Source organism: Panthera leo, chromosome B4 (assembly GCF_018350215.1).
Source record: "Panthera leo isolate Ple1 chromosome B4, P.leo_Ple1_pat1.1, whole genome shotgun sequence".
Lineage (NCBI taxonomy): Eukaryota > Metazoa > Chordata > Mammalia > Carnivora > Felidae > Panthera > Panthera leo.
In genome coordinates this window covers 98535733-98554469 of record NC_056685.1, presented here as the reverse complement: position 1 = coordinate 98554469, position 18737 = coordinate 98535733, and the positions used below count along the sequence as shown (strand labels likewise).

The 18737-nt window shown below is 36.8% G+C and overlaps 1 protein-coding gene across 6 annotated transcripts in view; it reads left to right on the top strand.

Annotated features, from left to right (window-relative positions):
* The window catches only part of CAPS2 (calcyphosine 2), a 55958-nt gene that overhangs the window by 12801 nt on the left and 24420 nt on the right, over positions 1-18737 (top strand). For all 6 annotated transcript variants that reach the window (XM_042947195.1, XM_042947193.1, XM_042947196.1 and 3 more), the window contains 6 exons: positions 3838-3960; positions 7032-7099; positions 10852-10971; positions 15788-15862; positions 17001-17096; positions 17185-17278. In XM_042947195.1, coding sequence (XP_042803129.1) covers positions 3838-3960; positions 7032-7099; positions 10852-10971; positions 15788-15862; positions 17001-17096; positions 17185-17278 — 576 coding nt within the window. The remainder of the gene's footprint in view (positions 1-3837; positions 3961-7031; positions 7100-10851; positions 10972-15787; positions 15863-17000; positions 17097-17184; positions 17279-18737) is intronic.

Below are 18737 nucleotides of genomic sequence, written 5' to 3'. Positions count from 1 at the left end.
AACTCATGAACTGGGAGGTCATGACCTGAGCTGAAGTTGGATGCTTTAACCGACTGAGCCACCCAGATGCCCCTCACAGTCTAAATTTTAAAGTTGAAAAGTGATTATAGATGTGACAGTGACCCTATTTTATTCTAAAACTGTCATCACTCCGTGATTTTCTTCTGCGTCATGTTGGGAGATGTTTTTTTAACATCATGAATTACTAAAGTTATGCTTTTATTTAATATTAATTAGATGTAAATTCACCATTCATGACTATGAGAGCAAACTAACCATAATATATTTAATGGCTTTTCATAAGCATATTGGAAAGGTCAACCTTGAATTGTGGAAAGAAAGGTTTAGAAACATTGTTTATGACACTACTAGCCATAAAAGAGATAGTAGTTGGATGTAATAGTTAACTTTTTGTAAGAATATTGTATTTTCAGGGAAGTTTGATGGTTGTATCAGCTTAACATTTTTTATAGGTAAAAAGAATTGATTAATTTATAAGTAGGTATGGCATATCATTTATCCATGTAGGAACTATCTTGAACTAACTACTACATCACATGGTGTTTAGTGGAAAGAGTAACAAAAGTTATGGGATTATTTTGTCTCTATTATGTTAAGACACGTATCCCAGATCCAAACAGATGTATACAAATGTAATAATCTAATGTCTATAATCATAGGCAGGATAATTTCACAGCACTGTAGCATCCGGCCATGTATTTATAAGTTTTACCATGTAATATTTAGATCACTGTAATATTGTTGGGGAAATAGATTGAAGATATCTAAAAGCTCATGCTCTATTTGCTGCAGCAAAGTAGTTTAAAATACTTTTAAGCAAAGCTTTGATTTACTTGAATATGTGTTCAGATGAGGGCGTTTGTGTATTTTTGGTTAAGAGAGGAACCAATATTTCTTGCAAAGCTTCCCATATGTTTGGTAAACACTTATAGTATGAATAAAGAATTTTATAGAAGCCAGCATATGCATATTTTCTTTTGGAAAAAAATTCTGTTTTGCTTTGATTTTTAAAATCTACATATAAATGTATATACTTATTATTTCATGTGTTCTTGATAGTCTTGCAAAAAGACCTGGTTTCTGTACATAATAATTTTGTACTTAAGGGTTCGAACAACTTATTCAATATTTTTTTAGATTTTTGCCATTACGAAAATCAAAATTGCTGTATACATGGGCTTTTAGTAAAACTGTTTACAATTACATTAATTAACATTGGAATAGTAATCTCTGGAAATAGAAGTGCTCTCTGATATCAGAAATGTAAGCCTCTTGATAAAGTAGGGAACAACATGTAAATTGATTCTTTTTACTGATTAAAAAAAAAAGTTAAAGTTAGACTTATTTAGGACCTAGAGCAATAACTAAAGGCCATAATCACCCATTAGTCAAACTGCTTTATCAGTCAACAGCTAATTAATTAAACAGTAAGATAAAAGTTCCCCTCTGCTTGTTTAATGGCAGATTTCCTTTGTTGAGTTTCCTTACATTTAGTGTAAAAAGCTGATGAATTGTCCTTATTGTCAAATTATTTCCCAAAATGTGAACTTATATTTTAAATAATAAAATATCTTTAAATAATGCATGAAAATCATTAAACTTCAATTTTATAGAAAACAGTAATTAAGTCAGTAAATAAAACAAATATTTTTGCCCTTACAGAATATATTCTCATAATGGAAGGACTTAGCAAGAAAAAAATATTAGTGAATGAATGAATCAATCAACCCATCTAGCCTGACAGATGGTGATAAATGCTATGGATGGAGGGGAACTGGGAAGACCAGGGTTCAAGGTTGGGATTGCAACTTGTACAGGATCACCAGGGAAGATCTTAACCATAGGTAGCATTTCAGCACACAACTGGTGCACAAGAGGTGATGCACAAGCCACTCAGAATAAACTCTGAGTGTCAGGAAGCAGGAGGGAGCATAGAGTGTTCCAGAAATATCAAGGAGGATGGGGCACCTGGGTGGCTCAGTTGGTTAAGCCTTTGATTCTTGATTTTGGCTCAGGTCATGATCTCCCAGTTTGTGGGTTTGAGCCATGAGTCAGGTTCTGTGCTGACAGCACAGAGCCTGCTTGTGATTCTCTCTCACTCTCTCTCTCTCCTCTCTCTGCCTCTTCCCATGCTGGCTCTCTCTATCAAAATAAATAAATAAACACTAAAAAAAGAAGAAATACCAAGGAGGATGGTGTGGTCAGAGGAGGAGGAGGAAGGGAGAGATGAGGAGAGAGTTAAGGGAGGGTGGGGAGGCAGATCTGTGAGGCCTTGTAGACCACATAAGAACTTTGCCTTTTACTCTGAGGCAGAAAGCGCCTTTGCTGTGTTGAGGATGGGTTTTGTGAAGAATGGGGCAAAGCTGGAAGCGGAAAGATATTTGTGGCGTCTGTCACAATAAGCCATACAAGAGATGAGGACAATGGCAGCAGAGTTGGATAAGAAGTGGTCATGATGAGAAACCAGATTCTGGATAGATTTTGAATAATTGAGAATATTTGCTGAGAATATTTGTTGATGGTTTGGTTGCAGGCTTAGGAGAAAGAGATGATGAAGGATGCCTCTAAAATTTTGGGCCTGAACAATTGGAAGGGGAGGGAAGACCACCAGGAAGTCTGGTCTGGGGAGGTTAAATTTGACATACCAAGGGGGAAATGTCACCCTTTCCCTTTTGTAAAAGGATAAAAAATAAGCTGAAACAAAATAAATAAAAATCTTTTGAAAGTTTCTTTCAATCTAAACTTAGTGCAGACCTTTGCTTATACTTGAACATAATCTGTTAATTTAATCAGCTTAATTTACCTTATATAATGCTAAACATCTTTTTTGATGCCTGTTAAAATAAATCACCATGCAGGAAAAACAAATATATTAGCAGGTAAATAAATAAAATTATAAAGTATCCTCATAAATTGATTTCCCAATAGTTAATACTTATACAAGATGTGTTATTCATTTGTTGAATAAATATCGAGTGTTCACAATGTGTGGTCCTGTTCAGGCATCAGGGATACTGCAATAGAAAAGACAGTTCCACCCTAATGGAATGTCTAGCAGGAGAGGCAGGCAATAATTCACAAACAAATGTATGAGATTTCATGTAGTAGTCAAAGGTCATGAAGACAGAGTAGAGTATGAACATGGAGTGTGACCTTTCGAGAAGGATCTAAAGTGAGAACAAACCCTGCAGGAAAAACTCTTGAAATCTATTATGTTTTTGGCAACTGCTATCCCACTGGGACATTTTTGTTGTTGTTGTTAAGGGAATATAAGTACATCTTATATTCAGAGAAAAATTTAGTGTTTATCTTTAGGATCCCAGAGAATCCTTTACCTTAAAGGATAAACCCCATCTCTTAGTACTTCTGAATTTCATTGTATGAAGGAGTGGACATTGCCCATTTTTACTAACTTTACAAAGACTCAAATGGTCAATAATAGTTATAATAGTTGCTACTTTGTATCTAATGCTGACTCTATATCAGATACTTTTATAGGAGTTGGGCATTTAAACTGTGTGTGTGTGTGTGTGTGTGTGTGTGTGTGTGTGTGTGTGTGTGTGTGAAGTAGATACTGTTATTAATTCCCATTGCCATGAGTAAGCCAAGGCACAGAGAGGTCATCTAGCTAGAAGGTGGAAGAACTGGATTCAAATAGGCAATCTGATTGTCAGAGATTGTACCGTTAACTGCTACACAAATAACTATTGACATGTTCAGAGGTGATTTAATACTCTATTTTGTTAAAAACAAATATGCTAAGTATGTGAGCTGAGTACAAACTCTCATGAGTTTATTTATTGCTTTCACTTGCAGTGTGTACAAGGTGAAGCAGCCATCATCGATGGTCTTACAACTCTGGATAGGAAGGCCCTCTTACAGCAGGGTTATGCAGACATCCCGTACAATGCACCGTGGTGTATGAGGAAGTCTGATGCCGTAAGTTACCGGTATTTTTATTTACTTGTTAACCCATTAAGTTCATTTGCCCTCCAAGATTTTCCAGACTTAAAACTGAATAAGTAATTGCAACAATTGAATTTGGACTGAGGTGGATGTTCACTAATGAGTAAATCGAGTCCTCATTTTTACCAATGGTTGCTGTTTGGTATATTTGCCGTGGAAAAATAGTCTTGAATCTTTAAGAGTTTGTAAAAATTTAGTTCATGCTATTAAAAATGTTAATTGGCTGCTGTTTTTGTCAGTGGGTTTAATTTAGCATCACCCCTACCTCCAAAGTAACCTAGTTTTTTGAAAGTGATAAGCAAATAAGACTAGAGAAATTCCAGCATGTTAAGGACAAGGGCAGGAATCAAGTAATTATTCTTTTTTTTAAGGAAAAGGGAAGCAAAGCTCTAGATTCTCAATATTAACTCTAAATTGCATCTTTTATAAAATCAATTGGATTGTTGGATGAGGATCGCTTAGGGCAGATCTGATACAAATAGATAATGACATTTCTATAGTGTCCTGGGGTAATCAGACCAAGCTGCTTGAAGCTGGAGTCCACTGGCCAGCCCAGACACCCCCAGGTGATTAATATCTTAGACATATTAGTAATGAGTTGATGAAATACCAGTGTGTGGTGGTTCCAAAGTTGGGAAAATTCTGGTTTAAATAACCTAAATATAATAAAACATTACAGCTTTAGCCAGTTACATTATCATTATCATTGAGAGGGAAGTCAATATATATTTTATTGGAATTATAATCATCCGGAATTAGTATGTTCTGAATTGACAACAATGTGTAATCTGTCTCCGAACTATGTACTGATTTTCTGTGGATGACCAAGTTACTACTTTGCTATAGTTCTTTTACTAAAACAACATAAACATTATTTTATATGCCTATTATTATTGAGATATTTATGTTTAATAGAATAAGGAATCTTACCAGGATTATCCTAAAATTAAAAAAAGCTGCTTTATAAGACAAAACTGTATCCCAGATAAGGCTTACTTTGATATGTTCCTGAAGTTACACTTGAAATGAGTATTACTGATACTTAAGGCCTATTGAGTGTTCTTGATTTCATCCAAAGCCATCTGGGTGTTAGTGGATTTCTTTTACTCACAATCATTTTAATTCACTAAATTCAGCATCACGTACATTTTACTTCATTGTGGTAGCAGGCATTTATCATCCCCCCCACACCCGCCCAAGGAAATATTTGTGTGAGTACACTTTGAATGCGTTTGAAATTAGTACTGATTTATTTTTAATTTTTTTTAATGTTTATTTATTTTTGAGACAAAGGGAGACAGAGCGCGCGTGGAGGAGGGGCAGAGAGAGAGGGAGACACAGAATCTGAAACAGGCTCCAGGCTCTAAGCTGGATGGGCTCAGAGCCCGATGCGGGGCTTGAACCCACGAACCGTGAGATCATGAACTGAGCTGAAGTCGGATACTTAACTGACTGAGCTACCCAGGCGCCCCAATACTGATTTATTTTTAAAATGTAGGTGGAAACATTTTAATTTTTAACCACTTAATTCAACAACAGAAGCAGTGAGCCTGTGTGGTTTTTATATCCATCTCTTTTAGTTTGCTAGTCAGTTTTCAACATTATCAGATCCTTTGAATCAGTGTGGCTTCTGCTTCTGATCTCCTTTTTGTTTACACAGACCTCTAAATCAGTGTGCCTGAGGGTGATTCTAACCTTTCCTACAATAAGCCTCCATAAATGTCAACACTCAAGGTGGGCTTTCTTCATGGGCTTTCTACTCATTAATCTCACCTCTTTTGCTTGCTTCTGAGTTTTACACCTCTGTTCTGGCTGACCTTTTCTGTATATAATTTCATGTTTTAGTCAGTGTTCACTTTCTTCCCCCTTAGACATAAAACATGCTTTGCTGTACCTGTAAGTTACCACAAGTTTTCTAACTTTTTAATTGCTGTTTGACATTGATTACTAAACAAGTCATTATAAATTGTCATGAGCTTAGATAACACCAGATGCAGTTATGTTAAATGACATGAACTTTATATGGGGCGTATTTGGATGTGTAAACTGTATCTTAAGTTCTACCAAACCAAAAAAAAAAAAAAAAAAAAAAAAAAGATGAAATTCAACTATAGACTAATATTTAAATAGTTGTGCCCAAATTCCCAGTTTTCTTAGTAGTTTCTATGATATGCCTTTAGTCATCCTTATTTGAATTTGGCCTTAGTTTCAAATGGAACATTCTCCCTAAGGTTACAAAGACTTTATCTAAGGAATGTTATTGTACTTGATTCCATTTACTAGAGTGATCAAGGGAGATGACAGTAATTTACAGTGTAAAAATAGAACAAGCTTTATTTTGACTCCTTAATTTTTTTAACTTCTTTTATTTACTCTTGAAAAGAAACATTTTAGTGAATATAGTCACATTATAATCTAATTGGAATTGAATGATTACTAATCTTTCAATTTCATATAACCTAAAATATAGTAAAAATATTTTCAAATGAGTTGGAAGAGCAAAAAATAGTGTGAAGATAGTTTAATCAAACCAGCAATTGAGTAATGGATTATATGCATAGAAAATATTATTATCCTTTTAATGATGGAAGGCTTTTTAAAAATATTTATTTTTAGATTTTTGATATAAAGTTGAATGATTCCAATTCAGTTTTAGCTTCATATCTACTACTTACAGTTTTAGAACAAACTCTTTTTGTGTCAGGGTTGGTATTCTTGGAGCAGGTTAAAGTGCCTTTTACAGGGCATCTGTCAAGGATAGGGATATAATAATGTCCTCCTCCTTTATTCTAGCTCCATGAAATTCAGAGGCTGTGCATGGAAAACTCTGATGATTTCTACAGAAATTTAAGTGTATCACTTTTTAGGAAATAAATGGTATTTTTAGATTAAATAATTAGGATTCTTTTATTAGTGATGGATATAGTAATCTATATTTAAGAAGGAATTTGGAAATTTAACATATATTTTGGATTCTTGTCTTAACTATAGTATTGTTCTATTTTATGGACAATGAAATTAAAAAAAAAAATTTCTCTTCTTAGGAAATTGTGGCTGCAGAGAAGAAGAAACAGACTGTTGCAGAGCAAGTGATGATAGACCACTTATCTAGGTGGGTGAGAGTTAGTAATGAGTAATATAAATCCATTCAGAAAGTTTTCATTAATTTTTTTATTGTTAGTCAATCAGCAAGTGGCTATCTCAGAGGCTCTCAAACTTTCTCTGTTCACTGCACTCATAGTGTTTTAGTGATTTTGTTTTTCATAGCATTCCTAAGTCAGTAGAAATACCCAACAGTTCTATTTTTAAGTATTTTTATCTAAATAACTTAAGTATTTACTTCATTACAACTTAATGGCCATTTGAAAAAATAATACACATAAATTGAAAGAAAAATATTTTTATTTCATTCTCAAAAAGCCTCAATTACTTGTTTGCACCTTTTGGGACACTGCCCAATCCCTCAAACCGTAGAAATGTGTAGGTTACTGTCACCTTCACTTTTGACTGCACATGGCACTTACTATTTATCACAGCAACTGTAGAAGACCCTGCTTTGCAACGTTTTGACATCATTGTAACATCATCTCTTGTTCAAACTGTGAATTACCTTGAGCTAGTAGTTCAGGTAGCATCCAACAAATATCAAGTATCACTGTTTCCCTCAAAAATTAAAAATATCTCATGTAGTCCCTATGAATTTTCTGTGGCACCCTAGAGTGACTTGGTGCACAGTTTGGAAACTGTGGGACTGTTAGAAATTTTAAACTTAATCTCCAGTTTCATAACTCTTGGAAAACTGTGTAAAGGTTAAATACCTGCTGTTTCAAATTGCAGGATAATACATAAATATGGTAGGATTTCAGAAAAGGCGGAATAATCTAGGATGCCTTCAAGAAAGAACTAAGACTTTTGGTTAGCTTAAAAAAATGTTTTTTTATGTTTATTTATTTTTGAGAGAGAGAGAGAGAGAGAGAGACTTATGATTAGCTTTGAAAAAAAGTATCGCTTGTATAGATGGCAGAGAGAAAGGTATTTTTACGTGCATGTTTTTCAGTAACTTGTTTTGAAATAATTATTCTTTTTTAAATGTTTTTTTTTTTAACGTTTATTTGTTTTTGGGACAGAGAGAGACAGAGCATGAACGGGGGAGGGGCAGAGAGAGAGGGAGATACAGAATCGGAAGCAGGCTCCAGGCTCTGAGCCATCAACCCAGAGCCCGACGCGGGGCTCGAACTCACGGACCGCGAGATCGTGACCTGAGCTGAAGTCGGCCGCTCAACCGACTGAGCCACCCAGGCGCCCCTATTAATTATTCTTATAGGCTTCAATGCACCTCCTTCACTTATCTCTTGAACTCACTTTGTCAGTGTTTTCACCCTCACTGTGCCACCACATCTCCTCATAAGATAACGAGTGGCATCCATGTTGTTCCACTAATGGCGATCTCTCGGTTCTCCTTTATTTGACCCAGCAACGTCTTTCTCCACTGGAAACTTTCTCCTTTTTTGAAATACGTTTCTCTTTCCCATTTGGCTTCCTACACACGACACTTGGCTAGTTTTCCTCCTCCCCTCTGCTCCTTCTCAGTCTTTTCCCCTGGTTCCTTTTCATCACCCCTGCCTTTATATGTGGGAGTACACTGGGCTCCATTCTTGGACTTTTTCTACATGTAGTTCCCAAGTGATCTCATCCAGTATCATGCCTTTAAAAACCGTTTATACGCTGATGCTTCCCTAATCTAAGGCTCCAGTGGAACATTTGCCAGTCTGGGTTCCGGGAAGTTCTTTTCCTTCCCTTTCCCCATGACCAAATCCTCTTTAATTTTCCTCCAAGGCAGCTCCATTCTTCAGGTTATTTAGACCTAAAATCTTGGTGATGCTTTTGATGCCTCTCTTTTTCTCAAATCCTATACTCAGTTTGTCAGCAATCACTCACACTTCCACCCTCACAATAAATTTACTCCTTCTTCTGCCATCATCCCTGCTCACACTGTCATCTTCTTTCTCCTGGATTATTTTAGTCACTTTCTAACTACACTCATCGTGTCTCCATTTGCCCCTTGTTGGTCTATTCTTAATCCAGGAGCCAGAGTAAGTCTATTAAAAAGCAAGCCAGATCAAACCTTCCAGTAATTTTTCACATCAGAGTAATATCTATGTATTGATTACATATCAACACAAAACCTAGTAGCTTGAAACAATAATTAATGTTTGTTTATCTATCTATTTATTTATTTATTTATTGAGAGTGCAAGCAAGTGGGGGAAGGGCAGAGAGAGAGGAGACAGAGGATCCGAAGGGGTCTCTGCCTGACAGCGGAGAGCCTGAAGGGAGGCTCGAACTCACGAACTGTGAGATCATGACCTAAGCCCAAGTCGGACGCTTAACTGACTAAGCCACCCAGGCGCCCCCTAAGACAATAATTAATTAGAGCTCATGTATCTTCAGATTTACTGTCCAAGCTAGGCTTGGCCAAGTGGTTCTTACTTTTTACTTACTTTGGCCAGTTACATATGAATAAAAACATTGGTCTCAGTTCAGAGCTTAGGACTTAGGAAGCCTTATGTGTTCCCACTTGGCCTTTTTGTGCTTTCACTATATTTATGAGAACACAGCTTGGCCCACCCACTGGTCTTAAGAAGAACGTGACTCTGCAAATGCACCTGGGCCACTTAGCCAAGATTATCCTAGACAAGCAAATCCACAAACAACCCACACTTACATAAGTTAGTTTAGTTGAGATCAGCAGAGCCATCCAGCTCTATATAATGGCCAAAGCAAGTCAAATGGCTAAGCCCAAAGCTAAAGGGGAAGAAAGTACAGTACACCTATAATGAGGCCATGGCAAGGATATGGATCAGGTGTGCTAAAAAATTGTCAATAATCTAGTTTACCCAAGCCCTACATGATCTGCCCATCATTAGACCTTGGATCACTTTTCCTGCTTCTCTCCCTCTCTTATCTATTCTGTTCCAGCCACTCAGCTTCCTCCCTGTTCTCAAACATACCATAAGGTTCACTCCTGTCTTAGGTACCTTGCATTTATCTTCCCTTCTGCTTGGAATGCTTTTCCCTCAGAAATCCATATTGTTGCTTACTTACTCTGCTTCACATCTTTATTCAGAAGTCATCAACACAATGTCTATTTGTTGAAAGAATAATAAGAGAGAGACATGGGGGCACCTATGTGGTTCAGTAGGTTAAGCATCTTTTTTTTTAAGGTTTATTTTATTTGTTTTTGAGAGAGCATGAATAGGGAGGGACAGAGAGAGGGGGGGACAGAGGATCTGAAGTGGGATCCATTCTGACAGCAGTAAGCCCAATGTGGGACTTGAACTCATAAACCACGAGATCACGACCTGAGTTGAAGCCATATGTTGGGCCACCCAGGCACCCCAAGCATCTGACTCTTGATTTCAGCTCAGGTCATAATCTCATGGTTTGTGGGCTTGACGCCCAAGTTGGGCTCTGTGCTGGCAGCACAGAACCTGCTTGAGATTCTCTGTCTCCCTCTCTCTCTGCTCCTCCTCCTGCTTGTGCGTTCTCTCTCTCTCTCTCTCTTTCTCTCTCTCTCAAAATAAATAAATAAACATTAAAAAAATTAAAGAGAGACACGAAGCTCTGAGTTTTCTCAAAAATTTCAGTGTATTTTTAGATAATATTTATGGAAAAAGATTGATAGGAGTGATTGTTTTTTATGGCTAGTAGTTTTTAATTATTAAATTTATTCATTCAGTATCTGGCAAATATATAATTGTAAGTTTGCATTGGTAGTTGAGCTTTTCTAGCTGCTTACACATATGTGAATGCTAGAGTCATGCGTTATCACACTGAATTGTCAGACTTTGTATTTTCTGTGTAGGGCTGTGATCAGTGATCCAGAACAAAACTTAACCTCCGAGAGACAAGAAAGCATTCATATCGTTCCAGATTCAAAGATGGCACCTCTTCGATTTAGGAAAAGAACGCTACATGAAACTAAGTAAGAAGACTTCACTGATATTGAATGAGGATATAGTATGTTATAAATGAATTTTTAAAAATATACTTTTGTGTCTAACTGAAAAGACCTTTTTATTGGCTTATTTTTGCTTTTTTCTATATAAAAGGAAGTGGAATTTTTGGAGTTCAGATCTCGGTTCTGCCAATTTAGGGTATTGGGGTATACTTTGCCCTCTAGGTTTTTTATTAGTAACTTAGGAATGACAGCTACAACCTTAGGAGATAATATATGTGACAATATACAATATAGTAACTGAGACATTTGTATGTGCTGAATCTCATTGATATAATGTATTCAAAGTTAGTATTATTTAAATGTTGTTTATTATTATTATTATTATTATTATTATTATTGCCATTTTGCTTTTTACGTTGTAGCTTATGAAATCTTTGGGCTTTCACAGTTTTGGGGTGCAGTCCACTTAAATTTGTCAACAACTTCACTGGCAGGTGATGGCTCGCTTCAGCATCAATAGACACAAAATCCACTAGTTTCTGCAGCAATGCTTTCATATTTTCAGACTGCTGGACATGCCAAGAAGTACTTCTTTAGAACTGTTCTCTTTTGTTTCATTCTTATTTTCTGGAAGGGTGTTTCCATACCTTAAATACTCAAAGGTATTGTGTGTTAATTGCCTATGGCTGCCGTGACAGATTACCACACACAGTATTTTAAAGCAACACAAATTCATCCTCTTACAGTTCTGGAGGTCAGAAGCCTAAAAGCAAGGTGTTGACGGGGCTGCATTCCTTCTGGAGGCTTCAGGGGAGAATCCATTTCCTTGTCTCTCTCAGCTTCTAGAGGCTGCCTTTATTCCTTGGCTAATGGCCCCTTCCTCCATGCTCAAAGCCAGCAATGGCTGCTCGTCTTTCTTGTTTTTTATCACTCTGACACTGCTCTTCTGTAGTCACAGTATCCCTCTGCTTTCCTCTCATGAAGACACTTGTGATTGCATTGAATCCAGCTGGGTAATTTCAGATAATCTCCTCATCTCAGTGTCTGGAGTCACACATGCAAAGTCCCTTTTATCATATCATGTAATTGTAACATATTTACATGTTCTGAGGTACAGGGTGTGAACAACTCTGGAGGGTCATTATTCAGCTAACACATCTAAACTTCTCTTTGTGTTTTTAGAGTTTATTTATTTATTTTGGTGGGGGGGGAGGCACAAGTGGCGGGGTGGAGGAGGGGAGAGAATTCCAAGCAGGCTCCACACTGTGGGACAGAGCCCGACTCCAGGCTTGAACCCACGAACTGTGAGATCATGAGCTAAGCTGAAATCAAGGGTCGGATGCTTAACCAACTGAGCCACCCAGGTGCCCCTAAATGTTTCTTTTTCTGAAGTAAACTTTTATTGAAATAAAGTATATGTCCACAAAATGTACACAGTTTAAGTGTACAGCAAAGGAATTTCCACAAAGTGAACAATACTCAGGTCCCAAGTTCCTACATCAAGAAATAGAACATTACGAACATCCCAGAAACTCCCCTTGCCTGCCTATCCCCTTCCCCTACCATAACAGGGTAACTTCTCTGTCCTGATATCATAGATGGTAACTGCCTTATTATAAACTTACTGAAGTCACAAAATTTAGACACTATGTATCTGGCTTCTTTTTGCTCAACATGTTTATGAGTCAACATGTTATGAGTTGTTATTTGTTTTTGTCTTTTATTCTCACTGTACAGTATTTCATTGTATATAAATGTGCCACGGTTTATTTACTGACGATGTTGATGGACATTTGGCTGTTTCAGAGTGATGCTTCCATGAACTTTGGTGTATGTCTTTTGGTGAACATACGCCCTCGTTTCTGCTCAGTACATACTTAGAAGTGGAATTGCTGGACCATTTAGTATGCATTTGTTCAGCTCTAAAAAATAACGCCGAATAGTTTTTCAGAGTGGTGGCTGCAGTTAGCACTCCCACCTGTAGCAGTAAGAGGATTCTAGTTCACCACATCTTTGCTGGTGTTCAGTATTGTCAATGTCTTTCATCTTAGTTCTTATGGGTGTGTTATCAGTATCCCCTTATATGAAACATATCCTCTTACATGAATCTTCCCTTCGAGTCTGTTGGGTTATCTTCTTTGCATTGTTCTGTGGAACTTAATTTATATATTCTTGGTACAAGTCCTTTTTCAGTTATATTTGTTGGACAGATCTTTTCTTCCTCTATGGTCACCTTTTCATTTTCTTGATCAACTCTTTTGCTGAATAGGAGTTTACTAATTTTGATGTAGACCAGTTTGCCGATCTTTCCATTTATTGTTAGTGCCCTATGTATCTTTAGGAAATCTCTACCTATCACAAACTCATTGTCCCTCTAACTCATAATGCTGCTTATGTCCTAATATATCAAATTATTGTAAATGCATGGTTGGTGTCTAAGCTTTTCCTTTAGTCTCATTTCCCTATTGTGTATTTCTGCACCAATATCATCCTGTCTTAATTGGTATTGCTTTCTTTTAGAGTAATTAGAAAAAAACCTTCAATATTGGCTTGATATACTATGCCCTTTCCTCTTCTATATAAATTTTATTTTACTTATTTTTTAATTTAGTTTGTTAATGTTTATTATTGAAGAGAGAAACAGAGAAAGAGCATGAACAGGTGAGGGACAGAGAGAGGGAGACACAGAATCTGAAGCAGGCTCCAGGCTCCGAGCTGTCAGCACAGAGCCTGACTTGACTTGGGGCTTGACCTCATGAACCATGAGATCGTGACCTGAGCCAAAGTCGGATGCTTACCCAACTGAGCCACCCAGGCACCCCTTGTCAATATAAATTTTAGATTGAGCCTCCTTCAGTGAAAAATACTATAGTGGTATTAGTTAGAATTACTGAATTCATGGATTTCGTCCTCCCGCATTCATTCTTCCTGGAGAAGGAGAAGAGGATTTTGCTTCAGAGTTGGAAGTGGGAATAGCAGGTATAGGGCAGCCCTTCCTCTTCTCTTTTCCTTGGGAGCCAGCTGCCTGCAGAAGCTGCTCAAGGTGTTACGTTTCGCAGGGTCCCTACCCACTGGGAATGAGTGGGTTAGTCATATAATATAGTTAGTAATATAATTAGTAATATAGTTAGTAACATAGTATATAGTATATAGTAATAGTATATAGTAATATAGTATATAGTTAGTAATATAATAAAATACATATTTTAATCTTCATCTGCCTGATTCTTATTTGTATTGGTTAAGAATTGGGTAGAAGTGTTTGGTACTACTTATTGGATACTTAAAACCTTAGCATAGAACTTTCCATTTATAATGTAAATGTTTTATTCTTTTATCTTTTCACGGAGACTCTAGACTCTAAGCTGCTGTTACTTCAACCTATCACTGTTAAATTGAATTCTGTTCATCTTTGAGAAGCAATCTAATATAATGGTTATGAGCAAGGTTGGGCTCTGTCATGCAGTAATTATATGACTCTGTAATATTTATTTGTAAGATGGGATAATAGTACTTCATGAAGTTATTGCAAGCATTGAATGGACCAATGCACATTTAAGTGATTTTAATAGTGACTGATGTCTAGGAAGTTCTCAATGAATAGTAGCTGTTATTGCTGGTTTTTTCTCAGCATTTAGAATTTTTTTAGGCATGTAGTGAGCATTCAATATGCACATTAATATTAATGGATTAAGTTGAATCGAGATGACCAATTTTTCATGGCTCCATCCTGTGTTCACAAACTCCTTTGGTCCATAGGCTCTTGTTGTGTGTATCCTGTTTACCTTTCATAGAGACTTAGATTTTATTGAAGTATTACTTTTCAAGATCCCAATGACTCATATACTCACTTACTATTTACATTATTGCAGTTTCATTATACCTGCAGTTTCATTGGAGTGCCAAAAAATTATTTAGGAAGGAGAGTAAAGACACATGACCAATTTTTCAGATTTCTTAATATAAAGGAGATTACTAGTAACAGGGTTCCAAAGTGTGGATATTTGGGTTTTATTTCATATTATTAAACAAAATTTTAGGACTAGCAATCTTCGTGAGGTCATTTTGTGCTTCATGAAGGCCATAAGATTAAATAAGCAGCCTGGGGTCTTACAGCTAGACCTCTCGCAAGGCTGGAGCCTCTTCCAGCATCCTTTTCCATTATTCTGTTATGTTGGTAAGGAATGTTTTCAGCTGCCCATGACTGAAAACTTGACGGATGGTGACTTAAACAAGTCAGGATTTATTTTTCTTACATAACCAGTTGCCTGGAGGTAGTGGTTGGTTTTAGGCCAGTGGCTCAGTGATGACGCACGCAGCTCTGGGCTGGCTTTCTGGAGATCTTATTGGCCTTTCTGACATGCTTGCCTGATGGCTGGCATCTTTTCCCTGCCACATTCACAGGCAGGAACTGTTCCCATGCCACACTCTGTCACCAGGGTAAAAGAAAGTCTTTCCTGGAAGTTATTGGCAGGACTTTGTCCCTTAGTCACCTCTAATGGAAAAAAACTAAAAAAGCAAATTATATGGTTGGAGGGAGGCATAGAACAGGGTTAGAAATGGCTGCAGGTAAGACCAGTTACAAATGTGCTGTTTACTTGTGTAGCACTTTGATACTATACATTCAAATAGAAGTCATTCATGTGTTATACACTGCATCTCAGGGTTATTTCCTCCGAGTCGGCTTCAGTGAGCACTCAAAACGCGGGGGGGTTATAACTTCATCTTCATTCTGTGCGTTTCAAAATATCAACGTTACTTTTTTTCGTACTTCATCACTTACATCAAGTGTAGTGTAAGTAACTTTAAAATAATTATTGACCAGTGTATTTCTTAACAGGATAAGAACCCATTCTACATTAACTGAAAACATGCTTTCCCACAAAGTACAGTTTGATGGTAGGATCATATCAAGGTAATTGTGATTTTATTAAACTTCTAATTCTATAATTGTAAAAAATAGTCTCTTCAAATAGAAATAAGAATAATGAGATTAGTTAGTTTTGTCACATTTAAATAAAAAATGTGAATGTAGAATGAACATTTTAGGTAATATATATTAGTATGTTGCAAAAATTATAGGAACTAGGAACCTACAAATAAGACATTTTAATTAGAAGTTATTTAAAAAGTGATTTTAAAATGTCTTTCGAAAAGAAACTTAGAAGTGAATTTTTTGATAATATATACTACTAGTAGAAAATGGTAGACCATTTAAAAATTAACCTTTATGTAAGCTGCTTTATTTGATTTTCCTTTCATGGTTTAAATCACTAGTAGATTATTGATAGATACAGGAAAGTGAGAAGAAAGATGATTCTCACATATGTTATCTCTGTCTTATAAACTTCCAATCATACAAAATGCTGATGTTCTTTGTGTATATTAAAGGTGAAGTGTGTTTTTAAAAGTTATCATGTTTGTTTAGTGATTTTAAACTTTCTTTTTTCGTTAAAATTTTTTTTCTAATGTTTATTTTTGGGAGAGAGACAAAGACAGAGACAGAGATAGAGACAGAGCATGAGCAAGGAAGGGAGGGCAGAGAGAGAGAGAGAGAGAGAGAGAGAGACAGAATCCGAAGCAGGCTCCAGACTCTGAGCTGTAAGCACAGAGCCCCAGGTGGGGCTCAAACTCACAAACCGTGAGATCGTGACCTGAGCCAAAGTTGGACGCTTAACTGACTGAGCCACCCAGGAGCCCCTTAAACTTTCTATTAATGGCAAAGATGAAAATGTCTATCCTTGAGTGGCTTCTTGCAAGGTCAACATTTAAAAAAATTTTTTCACTTTATCTTAAAATTCTATGTCAAAATAGTAAATTGTAATATATCTATATTCATATCAGTGTAAGGTAAAGCTTTTTCTCCATCCAAATCTTACTTAAACTGACACTTCAGCAAGCCAGGTCGTTTCCCCTGTAGCTGTCCATAATGCTTGCTCATTGGCACACATTCAAAAGAGTAATGCTATTCTTTGACATACACAATTCTGGTTTATTATTTAATTTGAAAATTAACCTATTTGAAAATCTTTAATATTATTCTATTTTTCTAGAAATGGACGTGATGCTTGCAGAGAGCTGATTGGGTTCTTTTTTACTCATGACCAGTCCCTAACAATTTATGAATATCGGCAATTTGGGAAAAATAGGTATGCCATAAAACATTGTTACAACTCTCAAGATGATGACTTCTGAGAGAATCTGACTAACTTTACACTTTTGTCATTTAACTTCTAGAACAAATGTGCTTCCTTTTATTCAAAAAAACATTTATAGTCATCAGTGTGGACGAAGAAAAGGAAAACAATACCAACTTGGTGATTTTTATATTGTAAGTTAAGTATGTATGTATGCCAGTGTTTTAATACCAGATGTTGAATTTTGTAGGATCCTGTGGGGGTGGAGGAACAGGGTTTCTAGTTTTCAATTTATTACCTCTACTCTTTACAGGGCAGGGGCATTTGTGTGAGTGGCTAACGGTTGCTCTTTCCCCAGGAGGTTCTGCCTCTCAGGTCCAGATCCCGGTGGCCTGAATGTAAGCATAGCATTTATTCCCCATAACACTCTACCGTTCCCACAAATCTGAGATATAAGTTTGGGAGAGCTTGTCTCTTGGTACTTTTAAGGCCTTCAAGGCTGTGCCGCTAGGTATGTGGCTACTTCAGTAGTACCAGGAGTAATGCTTCTCATAATTGCAGGCTTATCTCCTGAAGATGCATGTTTTTCTCCGTATAGAGGGATACTTGGCCTCTGGAGCTGTCATATATCTGATAGTTAGCTTATCCTCCTTGTGATTTCCCCACCTCACACAACTACTGACTTATGGTGTATAACAAGGATTCCCTAGAATGGGTTGGTCTTCGGTAATATTACAATTTGTACAGTGCTCTTAAATTTTGTTTTGTATTTATTTTTGTTTTTAAAGTAAGCTCTACGCTCAACGTGGGGCTTGAACTCATGACCCTGAGATCAAGAGTCACATGCTCTGTGGACTGAGAGAGCCAGGAGCCCCTAGTGCTCTTAAATTTTAAATTACTATGTTTATATTATCTCAAATGTAGCACTATCTACAGTGACCATCCAGGTAACACATATATACTCATAGGATAAACATTGGAGATAGAACAGTGAATAAGTTAAGTCAGTTTCCTACTTTCATGGAGCTTACACTCTAATGGGAAATACAGTCAAAAAGGAGGGCTGGATAGGAGGGGCAATGATTCAGTTTTGTTGGGTCAAAAGAGGCTTCCTGGAAAAAGCGCCATCCAACATTGACCTAGAAAAGGAATTAGCTAGGCTGGGATAAGTAGATAGGAGAGGAAAGGCTTCCAGGTGGAGGAGACAGCTCATGCAAAGAACAAAAGCATGAAAGAACATGGCTTTTTTGGAGAACCGGAAGTAGTTAGCTGGCTGAACTTTAGTTCAAGTTAAGAGTTGGCAAGAGAGGAGTCAGAGCTTATTAACAGTAGACTTATATTAAAGAGTTATCTAAAATGTATTGGGGAGTCATTGAAAGATGATAGGTGGATGGAACAAGGGGAGCTGACATTATCTGGTTTGTGATTTAGAAAGATCTTTCTAGTTACAATATGGGGAATGGATTGAAGACTAGTAGAAAGAACCAGATTGGACTGAATAATATTAATTAGGAAGGAGGTAACAGCAACCTGAATTAGGCAAGTGGCTGTGTCTCTGAAGCTAATTAGAAAAAAATTCTAAAGCCTTCAGGAGGCAGAATCAATAAGATGTTGTGACTAGTTACATGAGGAGTTGGGGTGAGGAAAAACTTT